Source organism: Adiantum capillus-veneris, chromosome 28, assembly GCF_014529385.1.
Source record: "Adiantum capillus-veneris isolate H3 chromosome 28, ASM1452938v2, whole genome shotgun sequence".
In the NCBI taxonomy this organism is placed as follows: Eukaryota; Viridiplantae; Streptophyta; class Polypodiopsida; order Polypodiales; family Pteridaceae; genus Adiantum; species Adiantum capillus-veneris.
In genome coordinates, this window is record NC_140958.1 from 80,363,892 (window position 1) to 80,388,193 (window position 24,302).

At 45.9% G+C, this 24,302-nt stretch overlaps 1 protein-coding gene across 2 annotated transcripts in view; it reads left to right on the plus strand.

The window, feature by feature from the left end:
- The window catches only part of LOC147420757 (short-chain dehydrogenase/reductase 2-like), a 65,769-nt gene extending 42,666 nt beyond the window's left edge, over positions 1–23,103 (plus strand). The window contains exons 1-3 of one of the 2 annotated variants that reach the window (XM_086505068.1): positions 21,658–21,679; positions 21,813–21,967; positions 22,042–23,103. In XM_086505068.1, coding sequence (XP_086361194.1) covers positions 21,884–21,967; positions 22,042–22,410 — 453 coding nt within the window. In that variant the 5' untranslated portion in view covers positions 21,658–21,679; positions 21,813–21,883 and the 3' untranslated portion in view covers positions 22,411–23,103. Of the gene's footprint in view, positions 1–21,657; positions 21,680–21,812; positions 21,968–22,041 lie in introns of those variants that run through there. The other variant, XM_086505067.1, reaches the window with a different exon arrangement.
- The last annotated feature ends 1,199 nt before the right edge of the window (positions 23,104–24,302 follow it).

Genomic DNA, 24,302 nt, shown 5'->3' on the forward strand with positions numbered 1-24,302 from the left:
TACATCAATCTGCAATACATGCCAGTGGTGTCAAGCCGTCGTATGGCCACACCTCCCCTGGAACCTGGCAAGCACAAGAAGTAGCAATGCAGACTGCAATATATATATCTGATGATATATATGTGTACCTGGTCTATAGATGATGCTCTGAAGACGAATAAGTGATGTATGTCGATGTCGATATTGATGTCGACCACCTCCTGCTTGCCAATCTACACAAGACGGATTTCTTTGCGGCTGAAATCTATCTTCTGCTGTAGTGCTCAGAACGAAATTCTGAGGGCATAAACGGCTTCGAAAAGGGGGTAAAACCCCAGGTCGCCTGTTGGAAACGCCCCCGGAACGCCGAGTGTGAATTTTCGAACTCCGGATCCAGAATCTGCCGAAAAAGTGCGCGCGCGCGCGATTGCGCAAATCCGCACTGAACCAAGGCTCTGATACCAATTGAAGTCGCGGAGCGGAGCGTGGGTCGACTCTCTCTCACACACACACACAGTGAGCTTACACAGTACACAGTACGCAGAGATCTGTTAGAAGGGTTATCTCCCAAATCCTTAGTATTCACAAAGAATATGTTAGTATATACAAAGAGTTAGAGGTAAGTGAGTTAGGCGGGCGGCCGGCCATATCCGCATAAGAGGCCACTTGGGCTTTAATCCCAACAGATTGCTGGCCACTCTTGCATTCTCTATCAAGTGAAACATATTCATGACAGTAGTCTTTGTGCAATAGTCCCTGATTTTCTTGGGCAATCCGCAACAGTACTTCTCAATTTGTTCTGACAATGGCACAAACCTGTAAGAGGTGACTGGCAACAGTGCGGCCCAAAACTGTTTATTGTACTCTTCCAGATTCGCACACTGTTTAGCATTCAACTCGTGCCATTCTGTCATCACATCCACTTCAAAAGTGTTTGTCAACCATGCAGGCGCAAAAAGCTGTTTGAATTGGACCCACGTTGTTGGGGCTTGACCCTGGTTCAACAATGCGGTCCACCATTGAAGCGCATTCCCTTTCAAGAAAGTGACAGCCTTGCGTATCTTTGAAGATTCCGTGAAGTTTCCTCCAAGCATAAGCTGCATCGAACTGTTGTATGAAGGTCAAAGCCTTCAATTGATCCTCAGTTCCTCTGAAAGTTTCAAACTTCACTCCCTGCCCACCTTCCTTGTAATCCTTGAGCTGACTCAAAGGAGCCACATTATCATAAACAGGTGCCTGTAACAGTGGTGCTCCATGATTGTTCATTCCAGCACTCGCATCAACTGTTTTACCTCTGGTATCTGCATTTGGTACGTATGGCTGCGAAAAACCAGCCATACCAAATTGTGTTCCAGGCACTCGAAACTGGCCATAGGCACCCTGAAAACCTGGTTGGACACTCATGTTCGCGTACATAGGGGTTACCCATGCCTGTTTGCATTGTCCCGAACACATTCCCTGGCATATAACTTGCTGTGGAAGGTCCAGCCATAGCTTGAAACACTGAACCACCTCCAAAATAACAAGGATAAGTATTAGGTAATGGAAGGGTCTGACGCATAGCGTGTTCATTACTCCCTTGACCATTCACAATTGGTTCCTGTCCAGCTAAAGCAAGTTGCTTTGTATCATTGGACACCGCTAGTTGCTCAACCACATGGGCTTTCCCTCGAGCATCATGAGTCCTCTGCTCATTGGAAATCTCCTTTTCCTGCAACGGCTCAGTCATGCCCTGTGTAGGAGGTTGAAAACCTTGTGTCGGAGCCTGTAAGAACTCCTGCATCCTTGGGTTGTTAGCCAACTGCTGAAACATGTCCATGCAGCAACGCAGTTGAGTTCTAAACAACCTGTCCTCTTCTTGAAGAGTTGAAGGAACTTTCTCCGTGCCATGTGAGGAAGATCCCTCTTCAGGTACTTGGTCTCTCTTCTTTGCCATATCGACAAGCTCTGTGTTGCTTTCACCCACAACAATCCACGCTGCACTTTTTGAAGAAAAAGTGACTATCCCGTCGATGGAACCATATAACCGGCCTATACAACATATAGGGCGGTACTATTTTAATTACCGGTTAACTTTACACAAAGCACTGAGAAGGGAAGAGAACACAATTGCGTCCAGCGACTAGAATGTCACTGTGCACACGAGACCGACACCCTGTAGGCCCCAAAGACTGGCGCCCCTTTCGGTATTTCTTTAATTTAGAGAGAGGGAATTACAAAAAGAGAGTCCCTGGAAGATAACACCTGCATCCAGCTAGTACGCTCCAGATTCGACAAAATTTCGGCAGCATAACGGTACCGAAATTAATCCGAATCAGTTTCCAAGCTCAGGACTCTATCCCACTGGCGTTATCCCTCAATCGGGAGCACAAAACAGTAAATTTCAGGTCGCTGTAATTTTTGGTTCAGTCCTGTTTTTGACCTGATTTGGGCACACGACGGTCCCTACACTGTTCCCTACACCTTGGGCTTGGTGCCCCTTGATTCTGGAAGCATCCCGGACACAAAACAGTCTCAAAACAGAGTAAAAAACGGCAAGCAAACAGTGCTGAATTTACTGCGCAATCGAGAGGTTATCACCCTCTCGTGGACCTGCTTTGGTGCAGTAGCTAACTACACCGGTTCCTGTGCAAAGAGGCTCTTGCCTCGGCATGAAAGCATATTTCCCACAGCTGTACATAGGTCAAATGAGAAGCCCACTAGTGGGGCATAACATACTATACGTAGGGGAGAAAGAGAGCAGTATGTAGCGTGCGGGGCATCACTCCCGTCACCATACTGTGCATAGAGGGCAAGGAAAGCATTCCATAGCTTCTATACCTGCTACAATCCACGTGAAAGCTGAAAATGGCGCCCCAAATGCTCATAAACAGCTCGCCCCCTTCTCCCAAAGTGGCAGATTTGCTCACAGCGCGACACATCGCCCAGATTCCGACTTTGGCAGACCCGGCTAAAAAGATCTTAATCTACATGTCAGTTGACTGAGCCGTAGAGTTAAGAAATGTTCCCCACGACATTCTGGAGCTAATGACGCGAACACATTTTCTGGTCAAAAATAGCAGTTCCCTAAATTTTAGGAGATGCTTCCATGGCGTCCCTATCGGTCTCCTGACCATCATTGAAGACTACCATTTGACCAACATCTACAATGTGGGTTAATTTACTAGCCCCTTTCAACTTATAAAGTTGTTAGTGACTTGACGAGTGGCCCAAATTCCAGTTTGGCGCACACAAGCTTCCATACTCATCAGAGTTCAGTGCTAACTGGCCCGACCAGTCCCAGACTGACCGACCCAGACTCCTGATGTGAGAAACCTATTCGGCCGCAGCCGTTTCACACTGGCCATGCAATGTCCACTTGCACCTTTTCAAGGGTTCCGGGAAAAACAAGTAAAAATAAATAAAAATATCTAATACTTATTTACGGAAGGCAACAGGAAAAATGCACCTCCTGGTGACAATGGGACGCTACTAACGAGAGAGGAGGGCAAGGGAGGCACATGCCAGCCGGTGGTGGGAATTTTGCGACTTCTCTTTTTGTTCTCGTGGATTCTCATGTGTGGAGTGTTGATTGCCGGAGGCAGCCACATGGATGCACATTGTGTCTTTTGTTGGCCTCTTCGAAAGCTGTGTGTATTTGGAGGTATCCTCGGGAGCTACCACTTGGAGGATATGGCAGCACCTTTGATAGGTACATCATTGTGAGAGAGATTTGGTCATTATGTAGTATGTTACAGTTTTTGTGCATCATGGTGGTCACATTCGTGTATCATGGTGTTACAGATTTTGTGCATCGTAATGATCAGGTTTTTGTTACTCATCTAATGGGACTAATGGCATTAAAACCCAAGGGCTGGCTCGCTGCTGTGTGCAGAGCGTAGACGGTGTAGTGCTGCGCAGCTCTGCTGTGCCACGTGCTGTTTAGGCCAGTAGGGGGCTGCTGGCGATCTAGTCAGGTAGCGCGATGGCAGGGCGGTGAGGCGATGCGCAAAGGCGGTGCCCTGGTGCCCCAATGTCGGCTACACGAAGGCAAGGCGGTGATTTTTTTTCTGAAGCGGCGTCTTCTTTCGATATTTTTCCCTTACGCTAAGGGTTTCCCTAAAAAAAAAACCCCTCTTACTGAGTAACCGCCCAAAGTTTTAAAAGGACAATCTATTTTTTAGAGCCAGGGTGAACATGACCCTTTTTAAGGGTTTTTATAAAAGGCTAGTGAAACCTACATTTTCTGTCACAAGACGGGCACCACTTGCCAATAGAAAAGAACAGACTGAACAGACTTTTAGCACTTCAATGACAACAGAACTGAAAGAGAGAGACGACACGCGACACGGAGTGGCGGAATTCCACCCCGGAGAGTATTGGCCCCAAACCTTGGCACCCCTTTCGGTGTTTCTTTATATTGCATCATCAAAGTACAAGCCGGTACTCCAGACTCTGCACCTTCTCCAGGAAGCATGCTAGAGAATGAGCCCTAGCCTCATATTTAAAGGCCCTTGGCCTGAAAAGGAGTTACAGTAAAAAGCCTTTAAAACTCAAAAGCTTCTGGTCCAAAAGCAAAGCCAAAAAGCTGTCAGCGTAAATCACGGAAATTCGTACAGCTTGCCACATCATCAGCCAGCGCAATTTTCAGAAATCTCCCTGTTGCCCTTAGGGTTAGGGTTAGGGTTTCTACAGTTTTAGGGTTTTTGGCAGCAGAATTAGGATTTGCAGGTTTTAGGGTTTGCTCTCGGGCAGCCACGTCATCACTTTGTGACACTTTAGGCCCTCAGCCACATTTGTAAGTTGGTTCCATTCTTTAGGCTTTGACACGTCAGCAGTTTGTTACATTTTCACTATGTCTACACACTCTGAGCAATCTCCGAAGCCACTCTGCCCCTCTCTTGAAGCCGTTTGCTTCTACTCTCGCCTACTCCACTTGAACCCCTCCATCGCTCCGAGGAGCGGGGCGGCGATATTTACTGATTGCCGTTTATCCTCTCTCGTGCTCATAGCTCTCTATCTTTCTTCTCCAATTCACTTTTTGCTACCACATCACACACCATGGCATCACATGATGCTTCTCCGCACGAGAATGGCACAACTAGCATGCTTCCTCCAATGGAGGAGACACCTCTTTCTCCTCCCGACTTCACACATGCAGGGGCTTCGTCCCGAGAGTACTCTTCATCTCCTGTTAGAGATGCATCCCTAGTGGAGGTCCAAGAGATGCACCCACAACTCACGGAGTTGCATGCCACGCAGGTCTTGGCAAAAAGGCCATTGGTACAAAGTGGGTTTACAAGTTGAAATGTAAGCCGGATAGTGAGATTGATCGTTATAAGGCTCGACTTGTTGCAAAAGGCTATGCACAATAGAAAGGCATAGATTATGAAGAGACTTTTGCTCCCACTTGTCATATGACTACTGCTCGTTTTCAATGTGCATTGGCAACTCATTTTGGATGGGATATCCATCAATTAGACATTGTTATTGCTTTCTTGAATGGTGATATATTTGAGGAGGTTTTTGTAATGTAGCCTCGTGGTTTTGTCAAGAAAGGACAAGAAGATAGAGTGTGCAAGTGTAAGAAAGCTTTGTATGGCAATCTCCTTGTGCTTGGTATGAGAAAGCTGACACTCATTTGGTTAAAGAGGCTTTCGTAACAGTCCAACAGAAAGAACTTTGTATGTAAAGCGTGAGGGTGATGTACTTCTCATCATCGTTCTTTATGTCGATTTGCTGATCATTGGACTGAATGAGACACATATTACTGAATTTAAGGCTAATCTGAATGCTACTTTCAAGATGAAAGATTTGGGGCTGTTCCATCATTACTTGAACATACAGTTTAAGTAGTGTGACAGTTGTATTGCCTTCCCCTACAGAAACACAAAACCCGGTTCCACCAAGAACGTTTAGGCACTTGTGTCAAACAAGCTACATTGAGACATTACTATGTAAGTTTGGACTTGAGGACTGTAAACCTATTGCTACTCCCATGGAAACAGGTTTAAAGTTGAGTCTTCATGATGCTGTTGATTCTACCGATGTCACTCTTTATCAAACTGCTGTTAGATGCCCTATTTATGTATTCAATACGAGGCTAGATATTTAGTTGCAGTCTCATAGGTTAATAGATTTATGCATAGCCTATGGTCTAAGCATTGGCAAGCTGTCAAGAAGATTTTTTTGCTACTTGAGTGACACTTTACATCTTGGCTTGTTTTATCCCAAGGGGGGATCATTGTTGCCAGATTTACATGCTTTTTCGGGGACTTAGATCGGGCAGGTTGTTATGATACGCGAGTGTCCACGAGTGGTTTTTGTTTCATGCTTGGCAGATCATGCATATCATGGTTGAGCAAGAAGCAACCTACTGTGGCCACTTCCAGTTTTGAGACTGAGTACAGGACAGTCTTCACAGCTACGATTGAGTGTGTATGGCTAAGATGCCTTATGGCTGATTTGTGTCACGTGTGCACTTCACTTGCGCCAGGTGGACACGCTTCTGCCATGGTTTAGCATTAGTCATAGCCTTGCTTAGGACTGAGCCTGGCACTTTGTGAGCCTCTAGCAAGACGTGCATGTCAAGGCTGGTCATAGTTGCATACCCTTTCTTGCACAAGAACAGTCTTTTCATCATGCAGGTATTTTACTGCGTGAACCACCTCTTATAAGTCATTTTAGTAAAAGTTACTTTTGGAATTCTTTTTTGTAAGTTTGTTGGGAAGCTTGCTCTACCCAGCATATAATTCCTAAAAATGAGACCCATTGGGCACTCAATAGAAGCAAAAGAAGCAGGACACAGAAGGGCAGGCACCCGTAGCAGAGGAGGCAAGCACCCACAGGTCCCAACGTTTTACTCAAGATCAGCCCAGCGTTTTCAGCCATCAATCACCAGTGTTTTTCAGTTTCAGCCCTTAGCTTCGCAAATGTGTGTATATAAGCAAGAGACATGTAATGCAAACTTGGAATGGTTTATTCATGAAATGAGCTGTAAGTAGCTCTACAGCCTTGCACCACTACATGTGGGATAATTCCCCCTCTTCTCGCCTTGATTCATACTCCAGGACTCTAGGACAAAGCTCATACCTTACAATCCTCCCCTTGAGGTTTGGACTAGAACAATACATTGAAGATTCATTATCCACTAATAATGACACACAATATCCACACAAGATGTCAATATATATCTACTTAGGATGACAAATCCACAAATGCAGATCCTCCCCATCCCGTAGCAGATCCTCTCCACATCGGCCAAGCAGAACCCAAATCAGCCTAGCATTTTTCAGATTCAGCAGACCTCAGCCAGCGTTTTTGCATTTCAGCTATAGCCCGGCAAAGCGGTTGCAGATCCAGCCCGCGGTACCGCCACAGTAGCAGATCCCCAGCATAGTATCTAGCGTTTTCAGTTTTCAGCCTTGACGCCGTCGTCGTCGACATCATCATCGCAGATCCCTATCTTGACAACGACACCTTTGTCATCGTCATCACAGTCCCAGACTTGACGATGACACCATCGTCGTCATCGTCACAGTCACCATCGTCGTCGTCGTTGACATAGACCAGCAGTACCCGTCGTCGACATCATCGTCTTTGACACAGAACCGTTGTCGACTTTACCGTCATGGACACAAACCGTTCTCGACTACACCGTCATCAACACGGATCCGTTGTCGGCTTCATCGTCTTCGACATAGTACCGTCGTCGACTTCATCGGCTTCGACATAAACCTTGTAGTCGACTTCCCCTTCTTCGACATAGAACCCGCAGTACCCGTCGTCGACATCATCGTCTTCAACATAGACCCCTTCAGTACCTAGTAGCATCAATACACTTCAGCATCAGTAGCATCAATACCTATTAGCATCAGCATCATTGTAGTGGCATTTGTGCAAGAATAAAGAAAGTACTTGCTCTGGCAACAGAGCAAGGGGGACCCTTGAGGGTTGGGACCCGACATCCATGTGTCGTCTCTTTTCTCTCTCTTGTCTCTCTCTTTCTTTCAGTTCAATTCAGTTCTTTCAAGTGAAGTAAAGTGTCCCTTGTGTTTGTGTGCGGAGTACTAGATCCAAGAAAATCTTTATTCACTTTCGCTGCACCTGACACTCGTATTAGAGCTCTGTGCATACTTCGGCTTCGCGAACTCAAGGGAAGAATCATCAAGTACGAAGAACATCAAGAACCAAGAACCCAAGAAGAACCTAAAGAAGAATCAAGAATCCAAGCAAAACCAAGAACCCAAAGAACCTCTCCCAGTTTTTTTTTCTTGAAGAATCTTTAAGTCCCGACCATGGACTTACCAGATCCCATCTTCATTGTCATGTCTTTGAAGGAAGATCGACATCGGATACATGACAACCCAGATCTTGAGTACTAAGATCTCCTAGCTTTGTATGCGGATATTGAAGGAGTTGGAGACAGGATCCCTAACCTCTTCTACATTTGCATTCGCATATAGCGTGCATCCATTTCCCTCGTTAGTGAACCTTTAAAATGGACTCCGGAACCAAACCTCGGTCCATCAGCATCGGTAATGTTTTCACCATAGTCAGTATAACTCTTGCTACAACAGGCAGAGTGAAGGGGATCGAGGAGCACCACAGACGGAGAGTGAGAGAGAGAGAAGGAGACACACACGATGTGGGTGGGGTGACTCAAAAGAGTGAGCAGCCCCCTATACACTTATGCTATGTATAAGGTATACAAGTCAGTGGGCGCCCAGACTCTGGGCGGCCGGGCAAGGCACAGACGCCTATACCCCAACAGCCTCCCACTTAAAGGCGGCTGTGCCTTTAAGCAAGAGAACCTAGTCTAAAGACTACAAAAGGCGAGAGAAAACCGCTCTCAACCGATGCCCACTGGCTGACTGTGATCGTGTGCATCCGGCTGTCCTGCTCCCGTGTAAGTCCAATACCACCAGACGTACCGCACACGTACTGCAAGTATGTATGCAATACCTGTATATCTCCCTCGTGCACTATGCCATCATCAGTCAACAAACGACTGACAACCCCAACTGCAAATGCTCCCACTGCAGCTGCGATATCTGGTCTCAAGATCAACATCTCATACATGAGACCACCGAATGCCGATGCAATGCTAGCGGGCCCTGTTAGCTCTACGGAGCATGCATCAACATATATATCCCTGGCAATAGGCATCTCTGACTGACAAGGCGTGTCAGCCACATGCATCTCCTGACTGTCAGCAAAAGACGCATCAACCTGTCGTGCAACCTCAGAGCAAACCAGCTGCTCTAGATGTCTGTTGGAAGACATATCCTGCACAACTATATCCCCATGCTCACTGTCGAGCATAGAAAGGAATGACTGCATAATCGCTGATATCTCAGCCTCCTCTGCAATCATCCACTGCAAACATGACCACTCAATCTGCTGTGACTCACTAGAGCTCTCATGCTCTAACTTCGTATGCATAGACTCTTGCACAACGTCCTCCTGTCGTGACTCACTAGAGCAAGACCGCTCTACCTGTCTATCCTGCATAGAAGTATCTCACACAACTGACTCTGTCACAAAGTGATGACGTGGCGGACAGCAGAAACCCTAATTTCTGCCAGCAAACCCTAATTTTTGCCAAAAACCATAAATTCCGGAAATCGCGGAGGCGGATTATTTTTTTTTTTTAAAAAAAAAAATTTAAATTTTTAGAAAATGATGAGCGACGCGAATTTTGCTTTTGCTTTTAAAAAAAAAAAAAAAAAAGAGAAAAGACTCTCTAAGAGAGAGAGAGAGAACTGATGCTTTTGATTTTAAAAGCTTTTGGGGCTGTGCTTTTGGGCATCCCTTGTAACCTTTAAATTAGTGGTGAGGGCCTCACTTCTCAGAGCATCTGGACGCAGAGTCTGAGAGTGAAACCCTAACCGCTCTCTTGTACTTTGATGATTGATTAATACAAAAAGAAATACCGAAAGGGGCGTCAGTCTTTGGGGCCAATATCTCTAGGCACGGAACTCCGCCGGGCCAGTGCAAATCTATTGTGATCTGTGAATTGTTTTGAAGTGGTTATTTGGTGCTGTCGCGGTTGATTCTTGACTTGGAGTGTCCAAGTTTGTTACAGTGGTATCAGAGCACGGTCGATTTCTCTTCTACGGGAAATCCGATCTCCGAATTTTTTTTCCGCGGCACCTATGGCTTCAGGCAATGATCAGTCGACTCCCTCTGCATCTGGAGATGCGGGCTGGGATCACAACGAAGATTCAGGCAGAGAGTATGGCCCGCCTTGGCCTACTTAGGCGGAGCGGCGAGAGATAGAGCGTCGCCAGTTGATCAGCGAGGCAACAATGATGATGCTCAATTTTGCCAAGGACCCGAAGATGGCAAAATATATGAACCAGACCTCTTTGGAAGAGGTACAGATGGAGTGGCAGAGAACCACAACACCACTCCCGAAACCCGCTCTCAAGAAACCTTCTGCCTCCAAGAAATATACGGAGAAGGAACTGGCAAAAAGCACGGCAAAAAGCAGAACAAAGGTACTGACTTCCTGGGATATTTGGGTCGTCAGTCTACATTCGACAAAGCAAAGAAACGGAAGAAGCGTGTTCGATATGAAGGAGTACCCAGTTCTTCTTCTTCTTCTTCTGACAGTTCTTCTAGCTCCTCGGATTAGAGCGAAGAAGACAGAAAAAAAGCAAAAAGCGAAGCAAGACACAAAGCTTCGGAACGGGCAAGAAAAAGGCAAAGAAGGCTACATCTCTCCCAGAGACTGACAGTTCTACTGAGGACTCGTCTACAGAAAGCTCAGATTTTGATGACGGAAAGTTTTATGCGAACAAGAAGAATTTTTACAAAGCAAACCAGTATGACTTTCTCCAAGATAAAAGCAAGAAAGTCCGAGAGTTTTAAGGAAGGTGGCCACTCGATCATGTTTGATACTTTTTCAGGATACTCAGATGCTTCGAAGGCTTTGTCTTTTATACAGTAGTTTGACATCGCTTTCGCGGGAGGACGCTATTCAGAGCACTCCAAGATTCGGAGAGCTGCCTCTTACTTTAAGGGGAATGCCCGTACTTGGTGGTCCACGCTTCTATTAAGCAAGACTGTGCCAGTTACATGGCTGAAATTTAAGAGGCTTTTTATTTCTTCTTGGTTGACTCAAGAGTTTGAGCGAGATATACGAGCTGCTTGGAACCATCTCCGGATGACCAAGAGCGATACAGTGAATTCTTATTGTGAAAGATTCTGGAGCTCTTTTCTACCCGCCTCTTCATTCAAGAAGATCTCGTTCAGAGAACAGATTGAGCGGTTTACCTTGGGTCTACCTACAGAGATCCGAGATCACTGCTTGGAACAGAAGTCAGCTTCTATTCAGGAGTTGATGAGTCATGCGAAGCGGGGCTTTGCCATTCACTCTGGCAGTCTGACCTATTCCACAGATGAGGCCATGACACAACGAGCCGAACAGACTTCTGGGAATGAAAGTAGAATGAAAAAGAGCAACCCAAAGAAAAAAAAAAAGGATGCACGACCCAAGCTTACTCCTGAGGAGAGAGCTCGCTTCATCAGAGAGGGGAAGTGCTTTGGATGCGGGGAACATGGACATATTTCCGCAAAGTGCCCTGATAAGGCACAGAAAGAACAGAATGATAAAGACGACGACAGGTCTGAGAGTTCGAGAGCAGCTGAGGAATGTGGCAGAAAAGGCAGATAGAAAAGCAGAACTGGTACCACATGGCGTGGGACCTGCACTGAATCTAATGAATGAAAGTACAAACTTTGCCGCTTTCGGGGCAAAGTGAAGGATCAGGAAGCTCTTTTGAAGGAGCCAAGGCCAACTTCTTTTCACTTGGATTTGGCGGCTCAATTTGGAACTACGCCCGACAGACTGACGCCACAGGCGGAGGTAGTTCGACTGGCACCCGGATGGGATGTTGCCATTACACCGAGCATTGGCAAACTTTGTTTGCAATGACAGGGGTGTTCAGGGCACGTGAGTGACGTTCTACTCGGGATCCCTTGGTACCACAAGAACTACGCCGTGGTTGACTACCGGGCCGAGAAAGCGACTTTGATAAATGAAGGGCTTAGAGATTATACTTGATGAACTTCAGTTTTCTTACTCATTCTTTTGGGAGAACTGAACGATGGATAAAGGTTGAATATGTTTTGACCTGAAGAAAAGAACACCGAGATTTTTTTTTTCTCTACGCTCATGCCGATTGCTTTTGAGAGGGCCTGAAGATCATACCATTGATCTGATATCTGGAAGCACGCCACCGAATCGGCCACCTTATCGTGTGAGCCGAGTACAGAATGAAAAGATTATGAACTCAGTAAAAGACCTCTTGGAAAAGGGTCTTGTCCAGCCTAGTACTTCACCGTATTGCTCTCCAGTGTTGTTGGTTTTGAAGAAAGACGGATCTTGGAGAATGTGCATCGATTATAGCACTCTCAACGAAATCACCATCAAGAACAGATTTCCGATTCCTAGGATCGATGATATACTCGACAGGTTACAGGGATCCTCGTGCTTTAGCAGGATTGACTTGAAGAGTGGATATCATCAGATCAGGATAGCACCAGGAGATGTCTACAAGACAGCTTTTCGGACGACTTTTGGGTTATTTGAGTTTTTGGTGATGCCTTTTGGCTTAACCAATGCTCCTGCGACATTTAACCGAATGATAGACAGGATTTTTCGAGAGTACAGACTATTTGTTGGCACTTTCTTTGACGACATCATTGTTTTCTCCAAGAATGAGGCAGAACATAGAGATCATCTGCTTCAAGTCTTTCAGGCAATTACGAGATCACACGTTAGTGATTAATGCTAAGAAAAGTGAATTTTTCCTACTAGAGATACACTTTTTGGGACACATTGTGTCAGCAGCAGGAGTGCGAATGGACCCGGCCAAGATAGAGACTATCCGTGATTGGCCTGATTTGAGGAATGTCCATGAAGTTAGAAGCTTCTTGGGACTGTGTTCGTACTACAGGCGGTTCATACGAAAGTTTGCAGAGGTTGCTTCCCCTTTGCATACCTTGACACAGAAAGGAGTACCTTTTTCGTGGGGACCCACAGAGGTGACTGCCTTTCGGACATTGAAAGAGAAATTGACTACGGGACCAGATTTGACTTTGCCGGACTTGCAGAAGTCATTTGAAGTATATTGTTATGCTTGTGGTCGTAGTCTGGGTGCGGTCTTGATGCAAGAAGGCCATGTCATAGCTTACGAGAGCCGTTTGTTCTCTAGGCCGGAGATGACAGCACAGATCTATGGGAAAGAGATTTTGGCGGTTATCCATGCTCTTACTCAGTGGCGGCATTACCAACTCGGAGCGGATTTTACTGTCTTTACAAACCATCAGAGTTTGCGCTACTTCTTGTCACAGAAGCAGCTTTCGGAAAAGCAGATGCGGTGGGTGAACATCTCGTCACAGTTCCACTTCCAGATTGTCCATGTGCAGGGACAGAAGAATGTGGTGGCAGATGCTTTGTCTCAGAAACCGTTGGTTCTGGCTATTTCCGCGATACATCATAGGAGCTTCGAGGATATGGTCGATCAGTATGCCACAGATACAGGTTTTGCAGATATTTTCACACGGATACGGGATGGGGAGATAGTAGCTGGATACACCCTTCGGGAAGGCTACTTGATGAAAAAGACTATGTTGTGCGTTACACAGCCGTTGAGGGAAAAGGTTATGACTGATTGCCACTGTCCACCTTTTACGGGTCACCGCGGCATTGCTACCACCATGAAAGGGGTAGAGAGAGATTTCTTTTGGTGGAGACTGAAGAACGATGTGGAAGAGTTTGTGCGCAGTTGCTTGGTATGCCAGAAGGTCAAGTTTGACAGGCATAAAGCACAGGGATTGTTACAGCCTTTACCCATACCCACCCGCCCCTGGGAAAGTATTGAAATGGATTTCATTTTTTTTTAATCTCCCGAGAATACAGAATGATCACGATGATTTTCCGATTACATGGCACGCCTGAGACGATTGTCTCCGACAGAGACCCTAGATTTATGAGTTTGTTTTGGAAGGCAATTTGGGAGAACATTGGCACGCGGTTGCAGTTCTCGTCATCGTTCCACTTGCAGACTGACGGGCAATCTGAGATTGCCAATTCAGTGATTTTAGATTTATTGAAGTCTTGTATCTCGCATCAGAAGACTCAATGGGAAAAGAACTTACCTTTGGTGGAATTTGCCTACAATAACACGATACACTCTTCGACGGGGAAGACACCATGAGAGATTGTTGAAACTGCTACGAAGGTTCCATCCTTCCTGAGCACGAAAGATTAGAAATTTGAAGCGGATGAATATTCGCGAGATTTGGATACGGCTTTTGCCAAGGTTCGCGAGACTTTACAGAAGTCTCAAGAACGACAGAAAAAGGCAGTGGATCGCCATCGTCGCGACTGGAAACTGAAGGAGGATGATTGGGTGCTCTTACTTTTGAGAAGGCACGCCTAAGAAAGAAAAAGGGAAAGGAGAGGCTTTTTCCAAAGCTTAGTATGTGATACTACGAACCTTTCCAGATTACTGACAAGATAAATGGTCTCCTTCCGATTGGAACTGCCAGATACTTGGAGGATTCACAATGCATTGCATGTGAGTCTCTTGAACCCTGTTAAGGGTGATGTACCTGATGATGGGGAGCCTGATGAGCAACCCAAAGTGGAAGAAAACGAGGAGATCCTTGTTCTTGAATAGATTTTGGCACATAATGATACGAAGAATAAGGGTAAAGTCCGAAGGCGGTTCTTGGTTAAGTTCAAGAACTTTCCTGCATTTGATGCGAAGTGGATGGAGGAGGAGGACCTAGCAGATACTCCTCGGATTGTGAAACTTTACCTCGATGTTTTGGTTTAGCATAGTCTACTCCAAACGGAACCCAGAATTCAGCTTGGCCGGAGATCTGGTGCAGTGGGATGCACAAGAGGGGAGTCACTCCACTCCTTTGTCAACAGATGCCTCGATTTTGATACTAAAGTCACTGATTTGAGCTTCAGGGATACTGAGAGCTGACAGTATTCTGCTGGATGACTTTATGAAATGGAATTCCTGATTATGATACTGATTTGTTCTTGACTTCTTGTGAGTGCAGGAACTGATAGCCGAAATGACTGCAGCATTTTGGTCTGATTGATCTCGAATAGACATGGTTGCAATAGGGGTTAGTCAATCGGACATCGTTGAGGTCCCGATTGGACCTAGATGTGATTGCTAGCTACATTGCCGATAAATCATGGTCTAAGATCCGAATGAATGTTGAATGTCATGTGATGTCCTGTGATGTCTGGTGATGTCTTGTGATGTCGTGTGATGTGACTGTCGATTTTGTACATGTGCTAGATGTGAGTTCCTAGTACGTAGGTACTAACAGTCAGTGTCTGCTAAGACGGTTTATGGCTTTTGTCGGTTTTGCAGGCGTAATCGCGGTCGATTACAATGCTTTCAAGAGAGGGGTATGTCACAAAGTGATGACGTGGCGGACAGCAGAAACCCTAATTTCTGCCAGAAACCCTAAAATTCCTGCAAACCCTAATTTTTGCCAAAAACCATAAATTCCGGAAATCGCGGAGGCGGATTATTTTAAATTTATTTAATTTTTTTTAAAAAAAAAAAGAAAATGATGAGCGACGCGAATTTTGCTTTTGCTTTTTTTAAAAAAAAAAAAAAGAGAAAAGACTCTCTAAGAGAGAGAGAGAGAACTGATGCTTTTGATTTTAAAAGCTTTTGGGGCTCTGCTTTTGGGCATCCCTTGTAACCTTTAAATTAGTGGTGAGGGCCTCACTTCTCAGAGCATCTGGACGCAGAGTCTGAGAGTGAAACCCTAACCGCTCTCTTGTACTTTGATGATTGATTAATACAAAAAGAAATACCGAAAGGGGCGCCAGTCTTTGGGGCCAATATCTCTAGGCACGGAACTCCGCCGGGCCAGTGCAAATCTATTGTGATCTGTGAATTGTTTTGAAGTGGTTATTTGGTGTTGTCGCGGTTGATTCTTGACTTGGAGTGTCCAAGTTTGTTACAGACTCTCTGCTTTGCTCAGTCACTAGCAAAGCATGCATGTCTGACTCTGTCACCTCTCTGTGTGACTGCTCAAGTCGTGCCCCAACTATGTGCACAACGAGCTCACTACTCTGCACTCCATGCAAAGTACCCTACAACCCACAAGCAAAAGAGACTTGCCTGCTCTCTCGCTGTCTACCTGGCTGCGTGATCACAGAGACAACACCGTCTCTCCTGTGATCCACATGCAATAAGTAACCTGTACCACTCCTGGCACCTCTCGCAATCACTAGCGAACCCAAATGCATCACAAAATCTCGCTCTCGTAGCGAAATTTGACATCCACTATCCCGTAACTGTCTGACTGAGATCAAATCCCGTCTCAGATCTGGCACATAACGCACATGACGCAGGGTAAATTTCATACCACTGGGCAAGGATAAACATACGTCTCCTGTACCCTCAATGTCATACACAGCACCATCAGCCATGTGCACACAACCAAGTCTCCCACTAGAAAACGTGCTAAACCACTCACGATGCGACGTGACATGGAAAGTAGCATCTGAATCTAGTAACCAATGTGAAGACAATGTGCAATCCGATATGCAATCCGTAGACATAAGATTGTCTGAAGACAAGCTAGAAGTAAATGTGACATCACCATCACAAGCATACTCAGTAACCACTGTACTGATCTCACTAGCATCTGTCATGCCCAAATCTGCATCACACATATGTCGCCTCCGTTGTCTCAAACGCCTGAAACATCGACGCCTAATGTGCCCTCTATGTCCACAATGCCAACATGTCAAGTCTCTATGCCGTCGAGACTTGCGTGTGGGACCAATCTCTCCCATGGACATAGAAGTGGGACTAGACTCCCCTGTAGACATGGATGTCGCGTACATAGCATGTAAACTCTGCCATAAAGCATGAGTTGTAGTCTCCCTCGAGACCTGCCAGTAAACAGACTCAACCAGATGCAAACAAATCGTAGACATGGCTAACTCATCAAGATCCTGCCAATCATCATCACGCATAGAATTGGGCTTCGCCGATAAACCACACAAGGGTTTATCCTGCCCCAAATCCGCCAATGCAACAAGCATATGCTCCTTCCAAGCAACAAAATCTGCACCATCAAACTATGTCAGACCATAACGCTGGAAGTCAAATGAAAAATCAGCCATAATGCTCGCAAAAGAGCAACCAACAATGAGTAGCAAATGTCAACCAAATCAGCCCTAAACTGGCTCTAATTGCATCAACAAAAGTCTGCAAATATGGCTGCAAATCAGCCCCAAAACAGCCCCAAAATTCAGCTCTTAAACAGCTGCATAAACAAGTCACAAATGTGTCCCAAATCAGCCTACAACTGAGCCATACATGGACACCGGCAAAGAGGAAACAATGGCTGAAAATTCAGCGCCCAAATAAGCCCTCAAACCTGCCTGTAAACTTGTAAACCTGTAGCTGAAACCTGTTGAAAAACCTCAAGCCATTAGTGCTCGAATCCGGCTACCTAGCTCGTAGCCACACAAGCATACTTCACAATACTCACTCCTGTGAGTGTGCCAAGATAACTGTACGCCTGTCAAACCCGTGAGCTAATCACCAAGCCCACAATGTGCGGTATCGATGCATACTGTCAAACCCGTGAGCTAATCACCAAGCCCACAATGTGCGGTATGGATGCATACACACGCACAAATCTCCCACCTACAGAGAACATCGCACGCAAATGCTGAGTGCAACCCGCAATCTCTACCTAGATCGCATAAATGATAAGCATAAAACTCCTGGGAAAATTTCGCCAGAGTTTCGTCAGTAAAACGGCCACAAAACCAGTAACCAAACTGACTGCACGCTCAAAACCATGAGCAACCAAAGCGCATCAAACTGCACTCCAAATGCATGCACCAATCTCCACACTTTGCATACATCATTGCAAACACCTGCAAATCTAGTACACAAATATCTGCTCTACCTGTGACTGCCAAAAAACATGCTCGAGGCATACATTGCCGAGCTCAAAATGCAATCACATTAGTCTCCCTGAGCATCAAACCACATAAGGCATACATCGTATCCTCCCACCTGTGAGGAAACTTGCAGCAAATATCACTCTCACATCTGAGAGCAAACCATGTGTGAAATCCTCGACACACAATAAACAATTGCTGCTGCAGAAAATTCAGCGTTCAGAATTTTAAAATTCTGATATGACGAGCGCGTCCGAAGCGTGCCAAAACCCCAAGGTAGACTCCTGGATCACATGTATCTGAGTCCGGGTGTGAAAGCTATGCCAAAAACCTTCGTTTCGACCCAAAAACGCAACATAAACTGCCAAAAGAGGACTGAAAAATGCAGCTCCTCAACCGTAGCTCGAATGAGGTTTTTGATGGCTCGAATGGCTTCGAAAGGGGGGTAAAACGCTAGGACACCTAGTGGAAACGCTCTCGGAAAGCTGGATTTGCCGATGCCGAAGTCGAAACCCTGTTTGCACTCTTGAAAGTGCGCGCGCGCGGACGCGATTTCGGGAATGAAACTGGCTCTCCGCTGTCGTCGTGACTGTGCACACACGCGCTCTCTCCGCACCTAAGCTCTGATACCAATTGAAGGGGATCGGGGAGCACCACAGACGGAGAGTGAGAGAGAGAAGGAGACACACACGATGTGGGTGGGGTGACTCAAAAGAGTGAGCAGCCCCCTATACACTTATGCTATGTATAAGGTATACAAGTCAGTGGGCGCCCAGATTCTGGGCAGCCAGGCAAGGCACAGACGCCTATATCCCAACACAGAGTTAGCACAATCTGGTATAGAACCCAAGCTAATATTCGGCAATCGTAGTAAGGCTGGACAGTGACCCTTACATGGTGTTTGCATCGCCAACAGTACCCACAACACCTGCAGTACCATCAGTCCCTGGTCTCGGAGGAATTTTCATTGGTGATGCATCCACAGCATCAAAAGCATTCATCAATCAGCATAAAAAATACAGATAGAAGTTCGGCAGATGTATCTCACTCTTAACAGGGGGGGGATGTCACGTGCGCACTTCACTTGCGCCATGTGGACATGGTTTAGCATCAGTCATAGCCTAGCTTAGGACTGAGCTTGACACTTTGTGAGCCTCTAGCAAGACGTGCATGTCCAAGCCGGTCATAGTTGCATACCCTCTCTTGCACAAGAACAATCTTTTCATTATGCAGGTATTTTACTGTGTGAACCACCTCGTATAAGTCATTTTATTAAAAGTGGCCATCATATAATTCCTATAAATGAGACCCATTGGGCACTCAATAGAAGCAGAAGAAGCAGGACACAAAAGGGTAGGCACCCGCAGCAGAGCAGGCAGGCACCCACAAGTCCCAGCGTTTTTCTCAAGATCAGCCCAGCGTTTTCAGCCTCCAGCAATCAGCGTTTTCAGCCATCAGCCACCAGCGTTTTTCAGTTTCAGCCCTTAGCTTCACAGATCCTCCCCATCCCATAGCAGATCCTCGCCACATCGGCCAAGGAGAACCCAGATCAGCCTAGCGTTTTCAGATTCAGAAGACCTCAGCCAGTGTTTTGCAATTTCAGCCCAGATCAGCCAGCGTTTCCGGCAAAGCGGTTGCAGATCCAGGCCGCGGTACCGCCACAATAGCAGATCCCCAGCAGAGCATCTAGCGTTTTCAGTTTTCAGCCTTGACGCCGTCGTCGTCGACACCATCATCGTCGTCGACATCGTCATCGTCATCGCAAATCCCTTTCTTGACGACGACACCTTCGTCATCGTCATCGTCATCGCAGTCCCAGAATTGATGACGACACCATCGTCGTCATTGTCACAGTCACCATCGTCGTCGTCGTCGTCGACATAGACTAGCAGTACCCGTCGTCGACATCATCGTTTTCAACACAGAACCGTCGTCGACTTCACCGTCATGGACACAGAACCGTTGTTGGCTTCACGTCTTCGACACAGGTACCGTCGTCGACTTCATCGTTGTCGACAAAGACCCTTAGTACCTCGTCGTCGACTTCATCGTCTTCGACATAGACCTCGTTGTCGACCTCCCCGTCTTTGACATAGAACCCGTTGTACCCGTCGTCGACATCATTGTCTCAACATAGATCCTTCAGTACCTCAGTAGCATTAGTACCCTTCAACATTAGTAGCATCAGTACCTATTAGCATCAACATCATTGTAGTCGCATTTGTGCAAGAATAAAGAAAGTACTTGCTCTGGCAACAGAGCAAGGGTGCCCTTGAGGGTTGGGACCTGACTTCCATGTATCGTCTCTTTTCTCTCTCTCTCTCGTCTCTCTCTTTCTTTGAGTTCAATTTAGTTCTTTCAAGTGAAGTAAAGTGTCCCTTGTGTTTGTGTGCGGAGTACTAGATCCGAGCAAACCTTTATTCACTTCCGCTGCACTTGACAATTTGGGTGTTGGATAGGACACTGCCAACATCATCTACACTGACAGTCAGAGCGCATTGGCAGTTGCAAGGAACCCAATTTTTCATGCTCCCACAAAGCACATTGAGGTGCATTACCACTATGTCAGAGAGGACTCTCGGCAGGAAAGATCAGCTTGGCTTATGTGCCGACACAGGACAACCTTGCAGATCTTTTCACAAAGGCATTGCCTCGTGAGAAGTTCAAAGCTTTCCGCAAAGCTTTGGGCTTACTCCCCTTTGTGGCTTGATCATGTCCTTCGGGCTTGGCACTTCCTTTTTCACTAGGTGCGTGTCCTCGTTCACCGGATCACTCCCAGGGGGGATTTGTTACCATGCATATGTGGTAGTGATGTGTGTGAGCACACTTAAGACTGCCGGGGCATATTTTACCTCACTAGGAGGTTTTTCCCCCCGTGCATTGTATATACGCCCATCATTCTAAGGCTAACTTATCTTTTATTTGTGCACTAAGCAATATACTCTCTATCGTGCGACGTGTGCCTTGAGCTTCTTTATCTTCTCCAAGCTGTGTGTGTTTCCCTGCAACCCTATTTCCAACACAAGGCATCTTGACTTGGAGCTCCGCCGGGCTGTGTCGTTTTTTCTCTTTTATTTAAGTGCGTTACAGTACTAAAATGTTGTCAAGTGTGTAGATTGCGGTTATCTCTTGTTTCCATCCACGGAGCTGATTACAAGTAATGTGAGGCCAAGGGCTAGGTAGGGACGGGCATGAGGGCTGCCTATAAGATAGAGCAAGCAGGAAGACTGAGTGGAGTAGAGGTCTTCACACCCTGAGGTCTCACATCCTGCTCTATGGATTATAGGAGTTTCGCCTTTACACAGGTATGGTAGTAGTGCAGTTATGATCGGGGGTTTTGTTGGAGAGTCTTTAATCTGTCAGGCTCTATGCTGCAGGGTTGTCCTCTGCACTGCACCTCTTTCTGTTTTTTTGGTAAGACCATGTCCACTTATCTGCAGTGCCGGATCCCACAGATTTGAGGCGTCACTTTGTCCTTCCTGAGGGTGAAGGTGCTTGTCCTTGATCACGAGTATGCAGATGACGAATGATACTATGCTTTTAAGTAGAGTACTTGGTACCGGTTTTGGATTCTTTGCGTCAGGCTTTGGGCAGATTTTGTGTGGCTAGTGGTGCTCTTTTTAAGTGGAGCAAATCTCATGGGATTGCCATTGAAGTACAGGATGAGTGCCAGTGGGGTCGAGCAGATGGCCTTTGTTGGCTTGCACTGGGCCAGACTCGTTGGGGTATTTGGGCTTTCAGGTTGGGATTGATGTACAAATACCTCACTATCTGCATTTATTTTCTTATAAATCTTTGAATTTAAGATGCCTATCTGTGAGGACCAGCAATATTGTTTTGATACGCACTTACTGATGTGTGACTGTATATGCAGATCAACAATGCTGCAATAACTGACTATGAAGCAAGTTAACAGAGGGTCCTGAACACCAATTATCAGCCCTAATGCAGGAGCTTATTTCGTTGTTCAAGGCTTCAGCAGCAGGAGCTCGAATTGTGAACATCAGCTCGGATTATGGCAAGCTTGAGGTATGGCTTGGCCAACCATAGATAGCAGTCTTTTGTGTTTTTAAGTAGTGATTGGACGTTGATCTGCTGGACAGAAACTAGGCAATGCTGTGCTAAGGCAGGAGATTGGAGATGTTGAAACTCTCACAGAAGAGAAAATAGACAGGTTTGTTGAGAAGTATCTTGAGGATGTGAAAGAGGGAAGGATAATTGGCGCAGGTTGGCCTCCAAGCACCTACAGTGTATCAAAAATAGCTTCCAATGCATATACTAGAGTTTTGGCTCGATCTCTCGAGGAGCGTCCAGAGGGGCAGCGAATATATGTGAATTGCGTATCACCGGGCTACTGCAAAACAGACATGACTAGCAACCAAGGCTTCTATGCAGCAGAGCACGGTGCAGAGACTCCTGTTTGGTTTGCTCTTTTGCCAGCCAATGGACCTACAGGACAATTCTTTGGTTGAATGCTTTTGAGGTTCTAACAATGTACACAACCTCGAGGCAAAGAGATTTTATTCCCGCTGATACAAATTCTAGCGTTTTGATATCGTAGAATGCTAGCAAGCCAAAAGGGCCAAAGATCTTTTTACATATTAGTCTAGATCCACGACACCTAAGCAGAGGTGTTTGTCACTAGCTTCATCTACTCCTTTGACATCACCCTAGGTGTCTCGGGAAATAGGCTTATTCCACTTCATCCCCCCTTCGAAGAGACGCACACTATTATGCACGGATAGGGCGTTACAGCGGCCAAGTATCCCTTTGCTGGGGCCAGGTATTGCAGGATCTTTTCAGTCATCCAACTAGCTCACACCTAGAAGGTAACTTATTGCTCACCATGTTGAACTGCCTTTGTAAGCCGCCGTGTTCCTCTCTCTCTCTCTCTCTCTCTCTCTCTCTCTCTCTCTCTCTATCACCCAAGTGTGGTAGATTGGTTATGCCATTTCCCTCTTGAATAACAGGTCTTGAGTTCAACTCCTCGTCAGCTAGATCTTTAAGGTCTCTTGGGATAGTTTCCTACGACGTTAAAACTCTCTTCTTCTTCTTCTCTCTGTAAAACGGGGCTTGTACCCTTCATAGGTAAAATGCTATTTACTAAGTATGATTGAAGCCAAGCTACAGAAGGGAGCTTTGGGGTAGCTCCACATAAAGCTGTCTGAGACATATTTAGTTCTATCAACCCCCCGCTCCCCCCCCCCCCCCCCCCCCTTCTCTCTCTCTGTGTGCAGGAAAGAGATTGATTTGTATGGTAATTGTAGAATTTCAATGTTTCAAATGTTTCTTCAGTGACACCCCGTGTCATAGATGGGGATCGACCTCCCTCTCAAAGATAAGAAGACACCCTGGTAAATGATGAAGCCAACTAACTCTAACTCAAAAGGCAGTCGATATCCAAAAACCAGGTATGGACCAAAAAAAAGTCGATAGCTATTTACAACATACAAACCTGCACACACCTCTCTCTCTCTCTCTCTCTCTCTCTCACACACACACACACACACACACACACACACACACGGTGCTTCTAAGTCTACATGCACACGGTCACACAGGTGATGGCATCTCTCTCTCCCACTTTCTCAATGATATGAGGAGACTTTCAATATGTTGCAAGAGATCCTCATGACTAATGGACACCTCATGTTTCACATGGTTTGGAGGGCTCATTATCAATTAGATCACAAGAAGTTCACTTGTAGTTCAATCTGGAATATGACAGTGGGCACCTAGTCTTATTGCATCGCGTATTTGGGTGAACCCTTTGTCACTTCTAAGTACATTTCAAATGAGCTGTATACACAATGTGAACTCATGTGTTCTAAGTGAACCAAAATTAAAACTACATGTGAACAATGCTTCTATTTTTGCTTAAAACTCTCAAATACACATAGTTTTCAAGTTAAGAAAGATAGCTATGACCGGGAGGCGTTGGGTCTAAGCCTCATGATGTGGGTGGGGGGGGTTTAACCTTTTGTTTTTCATTTTATGATCAATCAAGGGCACACATCGGCCAATGATTGTGAGGTGTGGTCCCTCCTCACTATGGAGGTCTTAATTAGTACCATGGCCATGCCAAGTCACAAATAGACCTTGTAAGTTGTCAATGTAGGAGCCTCAGTAAGTAAGCATACATGTATCTTCATTAATCTAAATATCCCACGACCTATCTTTATCTTGCTCATAGCTAGAACTCTCTCTCTCTCTCTCTCTCTCTCACACACACACACACACACACACACACAAATTATGTGGGTAACTTGTGTGCACAATCCTATAGTGTGTTTGTTGAGTGTGCTCGACCAAGGTCACACTATCAAGTGGATGGTGAGGTTTTCTGGTCTCGTAGCATGAAGTT